Raw genomic sequence first — 18155 nt, forward strand, 5'->3', positions numbered from 1 at the left:
TATTTGATTTTTGATTTAAAATTGGAGATGATTTTCAATCAACCAAGAAGTGTTTCTGATAGTAAATGAGGTAGGAGTTATATAAAACTATTTGCAGGAAAAAAAACATGTTTTAATTAGAACATGAAAAAATGGAAAATTACTTATATATTTCTTAATAACCAATGAAAAAAATATTTTGGCATTTAAGCAACTAAGCCATGTCCTGACCAGCCTTTTGCATGTTTCCACTCGTATTTTGATTTATTTATTTTTTGTTGATGAGCTAAAAGTCTTGAAAACAGCTAGGTATTAACCACACATGTAGAAGCCTCATGTGCTTCTTAACTTAAAATCTATTGCTACAAAAATTCTTACTAATTACTTTCCCGAGCCTAATAATCCATCAAAAGCTCCTGGTAAATGAAAAAAGTACTACCTACCTTAGCATTTTCCCTTTTTTTTTAATCATGTAATTTTATAGTGGTCAAATTAGTGGAATTATAGGATGTGTTTAATGACCCCAGGGAACAACGTTTGCAGTTCCTGGAAAGGATGGTTTGGTTATATGTAAGCCTCACATGTGACAGTATGTCATTTAAGCCCAACATTCTAGTAAATCTATGTTTGAGACTGTCTTTATCAAGTACAACAAGAAGTAGTTGAGTTGTTACCCTGCTTAGGTTGATGACAAGAGTTGGTTTCCTAACAGCTCAGGAAACATTTTAAATATTCTTAAGAAAAAGCATCAGTGTAATTTTTTATTTTTTAGTTTACCCAAAAGGTATTGTTAAAATCCTGTCATGCATCATCATTGTGTCATTACAGTGTTGGCACAACTGTGCTGGTATTGTCATTTTCAGATGGCGACAGAGTAAAATGCCTCACCTTTGATTCTTGAACTTTTTGAAGAATGATCTCATGTTCCTCATCACCCATGTCAAACACCTTGGAAAAGACGGCGATATAATTGTCATTATGTCGTTACATGTAGCGGTACTGTTTGCTAATTCTGCTTCTGCTTTTGCAAAAAAAAAGAAATTACTGAACATTACTGTGGTTTTAAGCTCTTTCTTGTTTCTTTAGTACCTGAACTGTCGGGAAACCCTTTGAAATAAAGACTCCCATTTCAGACAACCAAAGGGCTACAATCCTTAGTGCGGCATAATCACAGCTGAATATCAGTGCAAAGTGTAACCGGGCTTTGATGTTTAATCAGTTTTGAGCCAAGAGCATCTGCTTGAATTCTTAAAGCCTCCTCACAACAAATAACACTCTCTGGGAGGCCACCATCAGTGTTACTGAGAAATTTAATGAAGCTCCAGGAATACAGTCTGTTCTATGGTTGTGCTTGTGATTATTACATGACACTCAGACAGACAGAAAGGCAGACACACATACAGATACCTTCAGCAGGTAAGCAAACAGCTCGTCGTCACTTTTCACATGTTCTGGAGCAGGCACACCAACCCTGTTGACCACCGTGTACACAGCTTCCTCATAAAGCAGATCCAGCTACATGAAAACACACTCCACTCAATAACTTCCTTTCAGGGATAAATGCACGAGTTCTTTTCCCTACGTGATATCTGCTCTGCTGCACATCACAAGCAGGGATAAAAGCCGCGTTTCTTTCCCCTCTTTTCGTCTTTTAAAACATAACTCCTGCTGAAACACAATGGAAATAGCAAAAAAAATAAAAAATAAAAAACAAGCCGACACACCTCTGTCCTGCTGACTCTTTCGGATATAAAGGCCTGGTCCACATGCTCTTGTGGTGGCGGCATTGTGCACGGCCCTCTTTGGCACTGCAAGGAGACAAATTCAGTTTAGGCTCTGATAAAAAAAAAAAAAAAGGTTCTGCTGGTCATCAGAGAGGAGACGCTGAGATCGCAGTCAGATATCGGAAAGTATCACTTAAGCCAAGTGAAAATACTTCACAAAGGTTGCTCTGTGAACACAATAAAGGAATCAGAAAGGGCTAAGGAGCTGCAAATGTCATCAGCATGGACCTCAGAACTGTATGGAAAATTACCTGCTGTATTCACAATTAATAAGAGCTTGGCTGGTATTATCTATGCAAGGTCACATTATTCTTATTTATATATTCAGTGATTCTTGAGAATAGGGACAAAATGGGTTTTAATTTTCCCATATTTTTTTTTTATTATTTCTCAACCTTATGTATGCAAATATGACAAATAATGTTTAGAAAATATGAAGATGCTAAGGTACAGGCTCCCAGTTGCGAATTTTTTAAAAAAAATTAAATTTTTAATCGACCTGACCCAGAACTTTGTCATCACCATCTGACAAAAATAAATCTAAAATGATTTTTAAAATACCCCATTAGTGATATTTTTACTCAATTTACAGACAAATGCTTCTCAAGAAATAAAATAAATATTATTTAAAACAAAAAACAAGAAAAAGTCCATCTGATGGAGTTGACAGTGCATGACGGAGTTGACACAGAACTGAAGGTGGTGACAAACTAGTGAGTAAAATGAAAAACTTGGTACATGTGAAGTAATGCAATTCATGTAAAATACATTAAAATGAATTAGTTGCACAATTAAGTGAGATTTGACAACAATTTCACTGAAAGAGTCAGAAAAACTCTGACGGAGTTGACATCTGACGGAGTTGACGAAATGCCAAACTACCTCAATTTATATGATGTTATTCTGAAGGAGGCCATATTGTAGCTCGTCAGGTCCATGAAATCTTTACAGTTTACCAAAATTAAGCTTTTATTTCGCTAAATTTCATCAAAGTTTTGTAAATTGTCAGTTATGGAGTTGACACATCATGGTTGTGACAAACAACTTAGGAATAAAACAGAAGAAAAAACTAAAGAATAACTTAAGCTAACCGGAGCTAACTAGCCCTCCTAGCAAACGAAGAGAAAAGACAACGTCATGGGGTCCTCAGAAGTTCTGGTGCCTCCCAATAATGCCTGATTTTTTTACATTCTTTTCATTTCTGACGGTGTTGACAAAAACTAAGGACAAATTTCAACGGAGTTGGAAAATGTCTAAAAATTATTTTTAATTCAATTTATCGATACTTTTATAATTATTTATATGACTACTTATACTTAATTGTCATAATATATAATTTTAGTATTTCTTTAATTGTTTTAAACTATAAGAATGTGTTGAGTTCTGCTCCTGGACAAGGGCTTTTACAGGCATCATCCACCGACTACAATGTTTAAAATAAAAAAATATTCAGCAAAAAAAAGAAAAATATACATTGTTGTGCTCACATGACCCAGGTTAGTCTAGTTAGATATTTGAAAAAAATATATTTTGTGTATATTTTATTCAAATTTCATGCTTTATCCATAGGACCTGTTTTGTCCCTATTCTCAAGAATCACTGATTTACATTAACGCTAAAATCGCTACAAGCTTTAAGGGTTATAGTGCATACAGTTGAGATTTATTTACATCTTCCATAATACATGAGTGAGGGGGGAAAAAAAATCACAATTTTGTAAAATAATGCTTATCTTTAAAACAGCACAAACTATTAATTAATGTTAAAAACTGAAGAAAGAAATCCCACTAAATTTTGATGTCACAACTGCAAATAGACACTCAATCTCTTCTAATTTGTCAATTTTTAAAGTAGCGTGTATGTGATTCACGTCTTGACCAATGTCGACGGTTTCCGTTTGTGTCATTTTACCGTGTTTAACATGCAGTAATTTGGGTGTGAAGTCATGAGTTGCTCTCATCAGTCATGGCTGGCTCTGCCAGTAAAGTCTGAACATATCAGTCGACAGCAGCTTGCAACAGCTGAGAACCCAGTCTTCTGAGCACCCTGTTTAACCCAGTCCTTCTGTCTGTGGACGTCATAGTGGTCATGATGGTGGGCTGAAAGACAGCTCTGTGCCCTGCTGGCTACGCAAACTGTTCACGTTTCGAGTGTGTAACAGATGGAAAGGTGGAAGTTGGGTTGGGGTTACCTCAGCCTGGGCTGCCCGCATCATGTTCTCCTGTTTCTGCAGGATGGCATTCATACGCTCAAAGAACTCCGCACTTTCACCTGAAATCCTGCCAAGAAAGTGGAGCAAAATGAGAAACTGTTCTTATTTCTACAACTTATCATGAGAGGACGAACTACACAGGTTGACCTAAATGGGCCACATCGCCTGATTTGCTAGGCACATGAATATTTATGAGTATTAGGCGAACACACATCCGTGTTCGGTGACATTGGTGAGATCAAGCAGCGTCTTGTTAACACACATTTTGATCAGGGTTTTGTCAATACATGATATTTTTTGGTCTGGTTCTATGTGCTACATGTGCGACTTCCTCTCCTGCAGTTCTGTGTGTTATCAGATGTGTAAACACCTTCTCTTGTCTGGCATTAGAAGGCTTTCAGTTGCACTCTGCACAAAGCATGTTAATCAAATTTTATATGTCGGGTTGTGCCCAATATGCAAATGATGCTTTTCTGTTTCCTCCAGGTGGGAATGAATCCCAAAACTCCTGCTAGTCACAGTTGTCATGGTGATGAGGGCATGTTCAGAAAAAAGGGTAGCTGGCTGAACACCTTGGGAATCCCCAATAAATCCACCCTCTCCCCGACCTCTTCCCCCCTCCCAAATCTCTCAAGGGGTACCTTCCTTTCAGGCTGTTATGGAAATAACAGACAACTGCCCTGATGTGAGCTGCAGCAGAACCGGCACAATCACTCGGGCTGTGTTTTTTTTTTTTTTTTTTTCCCCCCAACGCCTCATCCTGACTATCCCCTCCCACTGTGATTCTGTCTTCTTCCTCATCTATCAGGCAAACACTGTGCAGAAGAGCCCCTACTCCCTTCTTTATTAGCGTCATCACTTCGCAGCAGGCATATGGCAGCCCATCCCAGCACCCACTGACTTTCAGCATGGTGGGAGAGCGGATGGTAAACTCGCGAGGGTGTTTATGGAGACTAATAGAAGGCATGCTGGGAGAACTGGGAGGATTTTCACTGATGTCAGGCCAAATACACAGTGAAATGTGTGATGTTTATTAGACAAAGTGACAGATTAATTCTAATTTCCTGTATATATAAATCTATTAAAGCTAATGGGATTATAGCTCACAGTTGTTATAGTATGAAACAATTAGTGGGTTTCCAACAAATTGGCTATTTACTAGAATTGGTTTATTTTTATCCTGATCAGCTCTGATGAGTGACCGAAAAAAATAGAAGGATTTTCTCAATCAGTAAACGCTATAATAAACGCTATTAGGTCACTCTGTGTGCAACAGTCAAGGATGTGAAATGTATTAATGAGTGTAAAAGACTCAAAGGTAGCTGTGAGATGTTTAAAACAAAGTCAGACGAAGTTCAGAGAAGCAAGAGGCTATTTAAAAGGAGTCAACAAAAAACAAGAGTTTCAGTAGATAAGGAAGGCTAAATGGAAAACAGCAGAGTTATTCTGTTTTACCCTTTTGAGCTTCCAACCTCTGTCTACTTTAGAGCATGCTCAATTTGAAGATACTGGCAGTCTTTCTGAAAAATCTCAGAAATGTAGATTGTTGTTTTAGGAAAGCAAGCTGTGGATACTGCAATACAATGGACCCCACTAATTCACAGATCGCTTAAAGCAGTTTCACAGATTCTTATGTAGAACATGAATCCAAATTATTCATAGACAATTTGTTAATGTTTTTGTAGATTTTTGAAATATCTGAAAGAAAATGGGAAGTTGAAGTACCTCACACTGCTGAACGGTGAGCACAAAGCAACCAATCCTGGAGCGCTGATTGGCAGCAGAGGGCAGGAATTCTGCCGATATTAGCTTCTGCAGTAGTGCTAAGATGGCTTAATGCATATTGAGGTACATTTGGCAGTTGAGTCAATGACTCAACATAATCTGCCACGTTTCCTTAGATAGAAATGTTTTAAGCTAATTTGAATAAGGAATAGAGCTTCATGTTGGATAACTAGGAGTAATTGGAATGTATGCTATCTAGTAAGTAACTTGAAAACGTGACTAAGGTGAGTGAATGATCTTGTGATTTGGCAGAATATAAGTTAAACCACTGATGGTGTGGTTCACAGTCCAGTCTGAGATATGGTCATGAGTTTATTGGCATATAAAACTGACTAAAATTATGGTTGTAAGAAGTTGTGCTTAAAAGCTGTTTACTTGAATCTGGAAAAGCCAGGATGCATGTAGCTACCAGTTCTGAGTAAAGTAGCGAACGCATTTAATTAAGAAAGCTTAGACGAAATTACAAGTCCTCCACGATGACATAGCTGAGGAGTGAGGTTATCGGCTATCTACCAACATTTTGTAAGTTGTAGAAGACTCTCTCAGAGAAAAATAGATAAATAGGTTTTTGCAGCTGTGGCTTTAGCTAAGAGGTTTAGGATTTCTAAGAAGAGAGAACTATGAAAAACAAATGTAAGTTAATACAGAGAGATTACAACATGGAAAAGTTGCATGCACACTTATTGCTCATTATAAAGTTGCTTCCTGGGTGTTTACTGTTTTAATTTACACATAAAATCAAGACCTTTGAGCCACTTGGTTTTTTTCTACAACTGTGTTCATTTGCCTCGGGTACTGTTGTTGTCTCATCTTCTGGCGGTCAACCTGAAGATTATTGTCTCTTTTTGACCGGGTGACAATACATTACAGGTAGGAAATGAAACCCTACTGATTAAAATTACACACAGATTATATTGATTTGACATTTACACATATATAAAAGCCCAGTTCAAATGCATTGCTCAATCTGTCTTTCTCTCTTTGTCTCTCTCTCTGTCTCTCTCTCTCACACAGACACAGACACACAAACACACCAGCATAACCAGAATAACAGTGATTTGATGTTGCTAGGAAACAAGTCTTTAAAAAAAAGGAAAAAAAAAAACAAAAAAAAATGTTCTAATTTATTTTTAAAATTCATCCAGATGCTTCAATCATGTTTTCCTCTGAAGAGAGCGAATCAGAGGCATAGCAAAAATTGAAAATATGAATCCCATGTAAGTCTTCTATTTAGGAAAATTGTTGTAAGCATCTCTAAATGGGTGTATGAAGGGGACAGCATGAGCTCTCTGCAAACTTAAACATACTATGGCCGTGCATAAATAATAATTAGTCTTGTACCCATCACTGTTACCCCAAGCATGACAAAGATTGTGACATCCAGTTGGATTGGAACAAAATAAGATCCTTTTCTCTTTTTTTTAAATTGGCTTCATCATGGTTGCCACACAACAATAAAAGCCTGCAACTCGCATCGTAAACAATATCTCTATAAGAAGGATCAACCTCAGTGATACAAAGACTGTTTGTTTTACTGTAATTATGTCTCTGATTAAGAAACAAAACATTACAGGTGGAGAAGCTTCAGAGCGGAAAACCCAGAACAACCACAAAAGCTCTAATTACATCTCTTCGTTCAGTAACTTGACAATTATATTTTGGTCCCAAAATAATAATAATAAAAAAAAAGTTGGAGCTTCTTGAGAAGCACTGTGGTATTTTTGTGTTGTGAGATCTCCTGTGAGATCTCGTAATACCTCTACTGCTCAGAAATCACTGTGATTCCACAAATGAGGAAGCCTTGTAGTTAAATTTGCGAATGAATACTCAGCAGTGGGATTCATTCAGACCTGTCCAGGGTGAACCCCGCCTCTCGCCCGGAACGTTAGCTGGAGATAGGCACCAGCACCCCTCCCGAGCCCTCTAAGGGATAAGGGTGTAAAGAAAATGGATGGATGGATGGATGGATGGATGGATGGATGGATGGATGGATGGATGGATGGATGGATGGATGGATGGATGGATGGATGGATGGATGGATGGATGGATGGATGGATGGATGGATGGATGGATGGATGGATGGGATTCATTCAAAGTAGTGTTTGAAAAACACCACATGAACGACGAGACAGGCTCAATGAAGATCTGAATGTCCAGACGTCTCACAGCATCTCCTTCAAAATGCTACTATTGGGAAAATGGTACTGCAACACCAAATGCTGTAAAGGAGAGATGCAGTTTTCTATTGTGCAGTGGGAAATAGCTTTACTTTCGATTAATGCCTTCAAGGTTGCTTAGCCACAAAGTTAATCTAAGAATGTAAATTTTGTCCTTTGCTTAGGCACAACACAAAGACAGTTTTTGAAAAACTACACTGAATCACAATAGAAAAAAAAAATCATAATATTTTGTCTGAAACACAAAACTCCACCAGAGGACACAGCTTTCCAAATCATCGAGAATTCATCATCAAACCCCGCTCGCTCTGGGACCAGAGATTTCAAAATTAAATGCAGAATTCAGTTTCATTTGGAAAGAGCAAATTGCAACACTAGAAACTCTTGCCAAGGCAAAACTTACCCTGATGTTACCTCTGGTTCAGGAGGGCCACAATAGTTGAAATTTGTGCTTTGGATATGTGTCTGTCCATTAGCATTTTTTGTGGCCTACCCCCATCGTGGAGGATGTCAGTGATTTTACTGGACAACTGCCTTCCATGTGGTTGTGAAGGCAATAACATAAAATTCAGTTTCCATTAGCTGCTATGAAATATGTATATTTTACTTTTTGACCTAAATTTCTAAAACAGCTTTTTTTTCTTTTTAAATCTCTAGTTTAATGAGGAATAATAAGTTATAATTGAGCTTTTGAGTAAAACTATGTAAACTATGTGACATATTCAGGATTTCTAGTTAACAACATTCTAATTCATTGGAGTTTTTCTCAGATATTAAAATGTAATAAGCTTCAGTACAGAGACAACAAGGAGTCAAAGCTATTAAAGACATTGCCACAAGTTTCAGATTTAAAACGAAAGCAAATTAAGTGTGAATGAAATATCACATTTGCCACTGCTGAAAGCAATAAGAGGGAAGACTAAACATGTAAATAACCAGCAGAAATATACAATCAAACATAAATCCTGTGGGATTTTCTTCACAGTCTGACCAGCTCACATCTGAGTTATGTTTGTTGTTTTGTTTTTGTTGTTTTTTTTACATTTCCAGAGATTTAACAATCAGTTCTCACAGCGGTAATAATGCGCTCAACTGAATTAAATGTTTACGTCCTCTGTCTGCCAGTCACTGTCTACTCAGAGAGCCTCAGCTCTGACGACTGACTCTACCACTGGGTCAACAGCTGCAAACGAAGCAGTCCAAATCTACCCGGCCTCATTTGCAAATTCTCAATTAGAGTGAGAGTGCAGGCAGGTCAGCAGCAGTCTGAATGGATAACAAAGATCAACAGCCTGGATCTAATGATGAGCGCTCAGGCTGAGGCTCAGTGGGAAGGCTGCAGCTCCAGGAAACTGGTACGGAAAATGAGAAGAAGGTGAGACATAGTCTGTCAGTTCCGATCAGCTGCTAATGAAGAGCTCCAGACCATGTTTGAGCGGCATTAAAACAGAATAAATAAAACAAAAAACGACACGGGCTTAAATAAAAAGAAAATAAATCAATCCATGTATTATCGTTTACGCCTAGCTTTAACCATCCAAATCCCAAATGTAACTCTATGCAACAAATACCTGCGGTAAACTTCCCTGGTAAAAAATAGATGGAGTTGTCTTTATAAGTAAAGGTTCACGTTGTGACAGCAGCCTGTATTTGGGTTGCCATGTAAACCTCAGGTTCGTACTATCACTTTTGGGTTGAGATGAAGCTCAGAATGAGACTGAAAAATATCAGATGACTCTTTTCACCTGAGAGACTTCATTAGTTATCATATCAAACCGCATAGTGAGAACTGCGCCGACTGCCCCTCCACTGGCCAAAAGGAAAGCAAATAGAGATGCAAAAATATGAGAAATTATAGAATAAATGTAGACACTGAGGTTGATGTTCAATCAAGATACAAAATGCCAGCAAATCAATTGTGAAGCATAGCTCTTTGGCAACTATTTAGCCATAATTTTTCTGCGAGGTTTTTACAGCATCGCTAATCATCTGTGGTCAAAATACGAAGGTACTACAAATATTAGGATCAAAACACAAACTTCTCTTTTGGTTTGATCAGATCAGGGAACTTTCTTTGTCCTGGTCTTATGATTTCTAAGATGTGTTTTGGCTAAATTCAAGCAGCCTATGTCTGTTCAGCCACTCTGCCATACACAGCTTATTTGTGAAGTGCATGCCCATTGGGTCCCTGGTCAGCTCTCTCCTCCCTGATTACTACTCTTGTAATTTGATTAAAAGCAATTTTAATCTCAGCATTGAAATTAAGGAAATTTGTTTTTGTGAAATATTAACTTTTAAGTTTATACTTTGTAACCAGGCACCAGTCATTGCTTAATCCACATGTGTCAAACTCAAGGCCCGCGGGCCACATGTGGCCCGCCATGTCATTTTATGTGGCCCGCCCCAGCATTTTATAGGCCGATGATTGACTTAAAATAGGTTTTGAGCACGAATTGACTACAAACTACATCTCCCACAATGCATTCTGATTGTTATCAGCAAAAATTATGACTTCTCGCCACTAGAGAGCAGCAGAGTCACCTCAAGCTGCTTATTGATTTTCCCAGCGAATAAAACTGAGACATCAACAAGCTACCATCAAAACGTCCAAGAAAAGAAAAATTAATTTACAAGTAAGACTGTGAATGAAGATGTGTGTGAGTTGGTGTCAGGGCGGCAGGTCGCGCTAGACTTTTTTTGTTATCCGTTATCTTGACAACATAAAAAAAGAAAAAACAAAATCGGTCATGTACTATTTTTATCTGTGAAATTACAATCATATTAACATTGGCTATTTAGTCGCATTTTATGCGGTTTAGTTAATATTCACCGTGAATCCAGATCCCATCACAGATTAAGCAGATAAATGTATCTACATTTTGTTCGTAGTAACAGAAACCACTGACTGTTGCCCCAATAACTTTAAATTAAGCGAATTTACTTAAATTAGCATCACTTCACCCGCTGGGGTCTGAACGCACTTCCTCCTGGTCCCCATCTGCAAACAAATCTGCGCTAATTCATCAGTCAGTTGGATCTGTCTGATCCAAACAGATCAACTCAACTCTCTGAGTGTGTGGTCCGGTGTGCCCTTTTACCAAGATGTTACGTCTGCAGCTCCTCCAGAGCGCCGCTCTCCTGGGCAACGTGCACCAAGAAGGCTGGATGAGTTAATCCCAGCGGTTTCTCAGTCTGGACTGCGCATGTTACAGTCTAATTAACTTTTGGATCGTCATTTATTTCCTCAAGATAAACTACTGGCTCCTCAAACGGATTAACACAACGATGCATTCTCTTTAGTTTTCTCTGGTCTGTAATGGAGACTTGAATTTAACGCGCCATTTCAACCAAAGGTTTGTAATGTGCTTCCTATTTTTTATTTGTAAGTATTGTTTTTATTTTTTAGCCATTTAGCCAAGACTCTGTAAAACCATTTGTCTCTGCTAATGACATCTCTCTTATATTGACTACCAGGAAGAAAAATATTGTCCAATCACCATTTTTTATTTGGAAGAGTTGATTTTGTTTTTGAACCATTTTTTTATTTTAAAGTGCTGATTTCATTTCTGAACCCTCATTTATTTGGAAGTGTTGCTTTTATTTTTGAACCATTTTTTTATTTTAAAGTGTTGATTTCATTTTTGATTGTAAAGTGTTGATTTCTGAACCCTTATTTATTTGGAAGTGTTGATTTTATTTTTGAACCATTTTTTATTTGAAAGAGTTGATTTTGTGTTTGAACCCTTATTTATTTGGAAGTGTTGATATTATTTTTGAACCATTTTTTATTTCTGAACCCTTATTTATTGTGAAGTGTTGATTGTCTGAAAGACCTTAGACATGAATTGCCCCATACGGGGTTTGAACTGATGACCTCAGGATTACAAGCACCATGCTCTAACCTGCTGAGCTAACCTACCTTACAAACTGTTGAGTTTCTATGGATTTAAGAAGAACTTACATGATCTTACCACAATGAAGATTTGATAAAAGTGCTTATATTCTAATGTTTTCAAAACAACTTACATAATATTTTATTTTCCAGAGATTTTGTATTTTGAAATGTTGATTGTATTTTTGAACCATTATTTATTTTGAAGTGTTGATATTATTTTTGAACCATTTTTAATTTTCAAGTGTTGATTGTATTTCAGATATATTTTTATTTTAATGTGTTAATTTTATTTTTGAACCCTTTTTATTTGTAAGTATTAATTTTATTTTATAGCCATTTAGCCAAGTCTCTGTAGAACCATTTGTCTCTGCTAATGACATCTTCAATACAATTTTTTGATCCCAAGCTTAGTTTATGGACTGTAATGTGAAATTAGGCACAAGTATAAGTTTGACAGTTTGTTCACCAAGTTACTGTGCTCTCTGAGACGATCTGTGGTATAAGTATTTGACATTAGTCTCTAACAAAATGTGGCTCATCTACCAGGAACACTGCAAAGAGCATGAGTTCCTGTAGTGTAGTGGTTATCATGTTTGCTTCACACACAAAAGGTCTCTGGTTCAAAACCAGAAAAAAACAATTTCAGTTTGTTCTATTCATCACAGGTGTTTACTAAAGGTCAACAAGGGTTCTGTGGTGTCATGGTCTGTACTCTGAATACAGGCATCTGAGTGCAAGCCTCAGTTGAATCTCTTGGGGTGCAGTGAGACAATAAGAGCCTTCCTCTTTTGTGATGGTTCATTTGCCAATCGACTTCAATGTAGGCTTCTTTGAAATCGAAGCTACTTTACTTCAATTACCAATTGGCAGTTCTATGGTAATGCACGTGTCAAACTCAAGGCCCGGGGGCCACATGTGGACCCCCAGCATTTTATAGGCCGATGATTCACTTGAAATAGGTTTTGAGCATGAATTGACTACAAACTACATCTCCCACAATGCATTCTGATTGTTATCAGCAAACATTACGGCTTCTCGCCACTAGAGAGCACCAGAGTCACCTCAAGCTGCTTATTGATTTTCCCAGCGAATAAAACTGAGACATCGACAAGCTAACATCAAAACGTCCAAGAAAAGAAAAATCGATTTACAAGTAAGACTGTGAATGGAGATGTGTGTGAGTTGGTGTCAGGGCGGCAGGTCGCGCTAGACGTTATCTTGACCGACAACATAAAAAAAAATTGGTCATGTACTATTTTTATCCGTGAAATTACAATCATATTAACATCGACTATTTAGTCGCATTTTATGCGGTTTAGTTAATATTCACCGTGAATCCAGATCCCATCACAGATTAAGCAGATAAATGTATCTACATTTTTCTCGTAGTGACAAAAACCACCCCAATAACTTTTAATAAATTAAATTTAGCGACTTCACTTAAATTAGCATCACTCCACCCATTGGGGTCTGAATGCACTTCCTCCTGGTTCCCATCTGCAGACAAATCTGCGCTAATTCATCAGTCAGTTGGATCTGTCTGATCCAAACAGATCAACTCAACTCTGTGAGTGTTTTACCCTGAGCGGTCCGGTGTACCCTTTTACCAGGATGTTACGTCTGCAGCTCCTCAAGAGCACCGCTCTCCTGGGTAATGTGCACCAAGAAGGCTGGATGAGTTAATCCCAGCGGTTTCCAGTGGCGGAGCCTCGTCCGCAGTGGTTGAGCAGCGGACCGCGCATGTTACAGTCTAATTAACTTTTGCACCGTCATTTATTTCCTCAAGATAAACTGCCGGCTCCTCAAATGGATTAACACAACGTTGCATTCTCTTTAGTTTTCTCTGGTCTGAAATGGAGACTTGAATTTAACGCGCCATTTCAACCAAAGGTTTGTAATGTGCTTCCTAACCAGACGCTCCAAAGCGTCCGGTCCATAACTCTTCAACACGCTGTCAGCTCCCGGTCAGAAAGACGCATTTAGTTCAGAGTCCATGAGATGATATTCAGAAAGGATTTTTTAAATTAATTGACTTCAGTTGCCTCTGAGACTAAATCTTTGCGTAGAGTCTATAATGTCTGCCCATGTGACTTGTTTTTATTATTTGTTTGCTTACCTTTAAACACTGATTTAAATATTGTAATTTTTAAACTGAGCAGTGATTTTACATCCATGGAAACTCAATATTTAAAACTTCAATACATAAAATCAATACATAACAATATGATGTGGTGTTTAATGTATTTTTAACATTGTATTTTATACATTTATGCCAGGGGTGCCCAAGTCTAGTTTTCCAGAGCTACCATCTGCAACTTTAGATGCATTCGTTCTCTAACACACCTGGACCATTGACTCATTATAAGCCTCTACAGAACTGAATGAGGGAAGTCAACTTTTTGTCTGGGGTGTTTTAGCAGGGATGCACTCCTGATTTGTACCGGCAATGTGGCCCGTTGAGGGGGGCCAATATGCTGAAGTGGCCCTCGGTGAAATTGAGTTTAACACCCCTGGCTTAATCTATCTAAGCTGTTTTCACATAGTTCGCTCGAGGTCAGATCACGGACAATAAAAATCCAAAGTGAGAATTTTCTTATCTTATAGCAAAAGCTGAAAACAAAACCGATTTAAGCTTTCTACGTAACCCAAGTGGCCAACAAAATAGCTAGCACAGTTTCTTAGAAACCAGAGATAGAACATCATGCTACTAGTGGTCTGTTGTGTTCATGGAAGTGGAGAATACTCTCTGCCTTTCTAGTCTGAATTATCATGAAGTTAGGGTTGAGTTTAGACCCTAAAAATTCCTAATTTTTCTTGAAACTACTTGAAGATCCCCTCAACGTTGGCAGAGTCATGACCGGAATAATTAAATTCACAACTGAGAGGAATTTAAAAATAATAGTGGCTTGGTGAGAAGCCACGTTTATCACTGAAATAAATCCGGGAAGCTTTTTGACATCAGAACCACGTTTTAAAGCTGCTTTACAAGCAAGCAGCATTTATATCCCTGAAGAGCCTGTCTGTGCATGTAACAGTGTGGTTAATGTGTCACCGGGGGGAAGTCTGTGTCTGGATGGCTTTTTCAGAGTGAGCCATGGCTTAGGTATAAATGTGATATATTATCACATTGTGCCAGCAAGAAATTATGACCGGTAGCTTCGGCAACACAGCCAGTGGAAAACAAATGAATAGCAAACATGAATTATTACTTCACAGCTTTTGCTGCCATTTCTGAAGACGTGTGATTATCTGTTGAGGTGCCTTGACCGCGCTTTATTTTCACAAAAAAAAGAATCTCATAAGCGAAGCTATTACTTATCCGTAATGGGAACAATCAAGCGAATAATAAGTCAAGCAGTAGCTGCCAGTTTTAGACAAAGTAATATAGATTTGTACAGACTGAACACTTATGTTTAATCTTAAGCAAGGTTTATGATTCAGTCAGTTGTTTTCAATCAAAAACACTGATTATCGTCAACTTCAATTAACTATGTAAAAGCAAGAGGTTTGTGTTTCTGTTTGATTGGAGCATTCGAGTGTCTGTTACCATGATGATAAAAAGCAAAGACAACAGCAATATTGACTGAAGTTAAAAAAAGAAAATCTGTTGGACCTATCAGTCAGGAAGGTTTTGGATCCATCATTTCACAGTAAAGACATTATTTGCAAGTGAAAATAAATTCAGTTGTCAGTCATCTTACCAATGTATTTCGCCAAAGTGTTACTGTTTAGTTCAAATTGTATTATATGAACATAAATTGCAAAAGAAAAACCCAACAAAAACAATTATACACATCTAGTCATTCTGGTTCTACCTGGTGCATGAAATGTAAAAGCTATTGACATTACAATTATAAAGCTAGAACTCAAAGCTGTTATGAAAAGAGTACATTTAAAATTACAATAAGTCGTGATTTAAATGGTCCTTAAGAAGTACCTGTGAAGCAACAAAGCTCAAAATTCTCCCACAATTTAGGACAGAAGGCAATTACCTTAAAATCATCATTGCTGCAAGATGTCCTCTAGAGTTTAACAGCTTTTCTACACATTACTTTTCAATTTCAGCTTCGTAATGTTGAGTAAATATTGACTCGGCTTAATAATTTGTTTATCTGAGGTTGTAGACCAAATGATGAGAGGATGACATTTTATAACATCTCGTGTGTGTCGATGTGTGTTTGTGTGATCAACAGTGACTCACCTGCGAGGTAAGGGCTCAGGAGGACAGTGTGTGAGGGGACTGCTGGCAGTGGGCGGGGCCTCCCTCCGAGTCCTCAGAGACTGGCTCCTCTGGACCTGCCTTAGCACACTACTCTTCAGGTCAAGCAGTGTCGTCATGTTTCACTGGCAAAGACACCAGTGACAAAAATCAGACACCAGCCTAACTAGACATTTATTTTCATTCATTTGTCAGAATTAATACAAAAAGTTAGGTAGAGATACTCTCAGTTTTTATGCTTTAACTGAGTAGAGCATGAATAATAACTTTTTTTAGCTCTCTGTTTAAACTGAGCAACCCCAAGATTCAGGACAATATTAATTTCCACTTAAAGTTCAAAGTATCTTATATATCCTGTAAAGACTTTAAAAAAAAAAAAAAAAAAGACAAGAGACACTCTAAAGCAATAATTGTTGCCATTTATGTAAAACACATCATTAAAAAAGCAAAGTAAAAATCACTTTAAAAGATGAATTTTGATACGCTCAGATGAGTTAATGGAAAAGCTTTTTGGCATGTGGTTTGTTTTGAGAAAATGCACAAAAGATAACGGAAATGACATTGTAATCCTATATGTACATAGAAATAATTACTTCTTGTTATTACAGTATAATTAAAATTAGATTTAATATATCCTGTGCAAACACAGACTCTAGTGATAATATTTGTGGAACTTCTATACTTAAGAAGGACACTTGTTCACTTTGAGCATCACTCACTATTGAGTCTAACAAGTTAAACTTCATACCATTACCAGAGGGGCATTTATCTTTTCTAAAAGTTCAGATTGTTTTAAGTGAATATCTTGAGTTATTATGCAAAACCATAACTTTTGAAAGTATGTGTTTGTACAAAACCTGACCCTCTTAACTGTGCACATGTTGACTACAGATATCGGATTTGGGTGACAAAAGATAAAGATAACTTCTATTATAAACACAGGTAAAACATATATTTAGAGAAAAAAATGCAGTTATATAATTAATTTCTATCTTATTTATCAACATATGTGAAATTCTTTTTCTCTCTTTTTCAAATGTCATCCAATCATTGCAGAGAAAGTTATTCTTGGGTTATCGTGACAGCAACATGAGCCTACTAGGCGACCTCAGAGAGATTGGCAATGTGTTGCTAAGCAATTCTCAGAGACGGAGTTGGCGTACTCGGAACCACTTGCCACAAAGTGAATTTTCATTTTGGCTTCCTGGAGTCCTCTAAGCATGTCTAAATCATATGACCTCACAGTCCCTACTCTACACAGAGGAATGGAACAAACTGTTCTTCGCAGAGATGTTTTATACAACAGAACAGTCGTATCTTATTTTCAGAACCACAGTTCTGAACATAGTTGTTTTCAGAGACAGAATATGCCGCTCTACACAGAACAGGGACTGTGAGCAAACAAAAATGAGGTTCATTTTGATTGCAGTTCCTCCTTATGACCTTTTTTTGCAAGACTTCAGGGAAGGACTTTAATTTGAGAGCAGCTTTCACTTTTATTATCAGTTAATTCTTTTAATCATACCAGAAATAGCATGTTCATATCAAGCAGATATGAGAATATCAAGCCATCAAGTTTGAGTTTAAGTTCAAGCGCACCCAAGTTAAACAGCAGGAAGATGTATCCAAACGACACATCTACCTCTGACTGTCTCAAAAAAAAACCAAAAAAACAAGAGACCTTGTAGAAGTCTGGAATTAAATCAGATTCAAATTCTGTTATTTTTGAGTTGGATGGCTATTCCTTTAGTAAATGAAATCATCATTTGAACACTACACTTTGGTTTCACTCAGTGTATCTTTGTCTAATATCAAAACATGTTTGATGATCTGTCACATTTTAGCAGGACAGAAAAGGAAAAAAAAAAAAAAAGACGAAAGCTGCGAGTGGGCAAATACGTTTTAATAGCCCTATTAACAAGCACCACCTGCTTAACTCTGCATCTTTTTTTATCTTTTTAAACTCCAACAGTTGCGAGCAGCAGGGAGAAAAAAAAACAGAGGAAACAAAACACGCACACACAAAAACATGCAACAAAGACTAAACAGAGACGGGAGTTGATTGATGGAGTAGTTGTTTTCAGAGACAGCCAGACACACTCAG

At 37.4% G+C, this 18155-nt stretch overlaps 1 protein-coding gene across 1 annotated transcript in view; it reads right to left on the bottom strand.

Moving 5' to 3' along the window:
- baiap3 (BAI1 associated protein 3) overlaps window positions 1–16682 on the bottom strand; it is a 36434-nt gene extending 19752 nt beyond the window's left edge. The window contains exons 1-5 of the mRNA XM_014989331.2: window positions 16034–16682; window positions 3955–4042; window positions 1704–1787; window positions 1387–1494; window positions 868–927 (exon numbers count right to left, since the gene is read on the bottom strand). Coding sequence (XP_014844817.2) covers window positions 868–927; window positions 1387–1494; window positions 1704–1787; window positions 3955–4042; window positions 16034–16170 — 477 coding nt within the window. The 5' untranslated portion in view covers window positions 16171–16682. The remainder of the gene's footprint in view (window positions 1–867; window positions 928–1386; window positions 1495–1703; window positions 1788–3954; window positions 4043–16033) is intronic.
- Window positions 16683–18155: the final 1473 nt, after the last annotated feature.

This window comes from Poecilia mexicana, unplaced genomic scaffold (genome assembly GCF_051168715.1).
Source record: "Poecilia mexicana isolate PSO_F unplaced genomic scaffold, ASM5116871v1 scaffold_8, whole genome shotgun sequence".
In the NCBI taxonomy this organism is placed as follows: domain Eukaryota; kingdom Metazoa; phylum Chordata; class Actinopteri; order Cyprinodontiformes; family Poeciliidae; genus Poecilia; species Poecilia mexicana.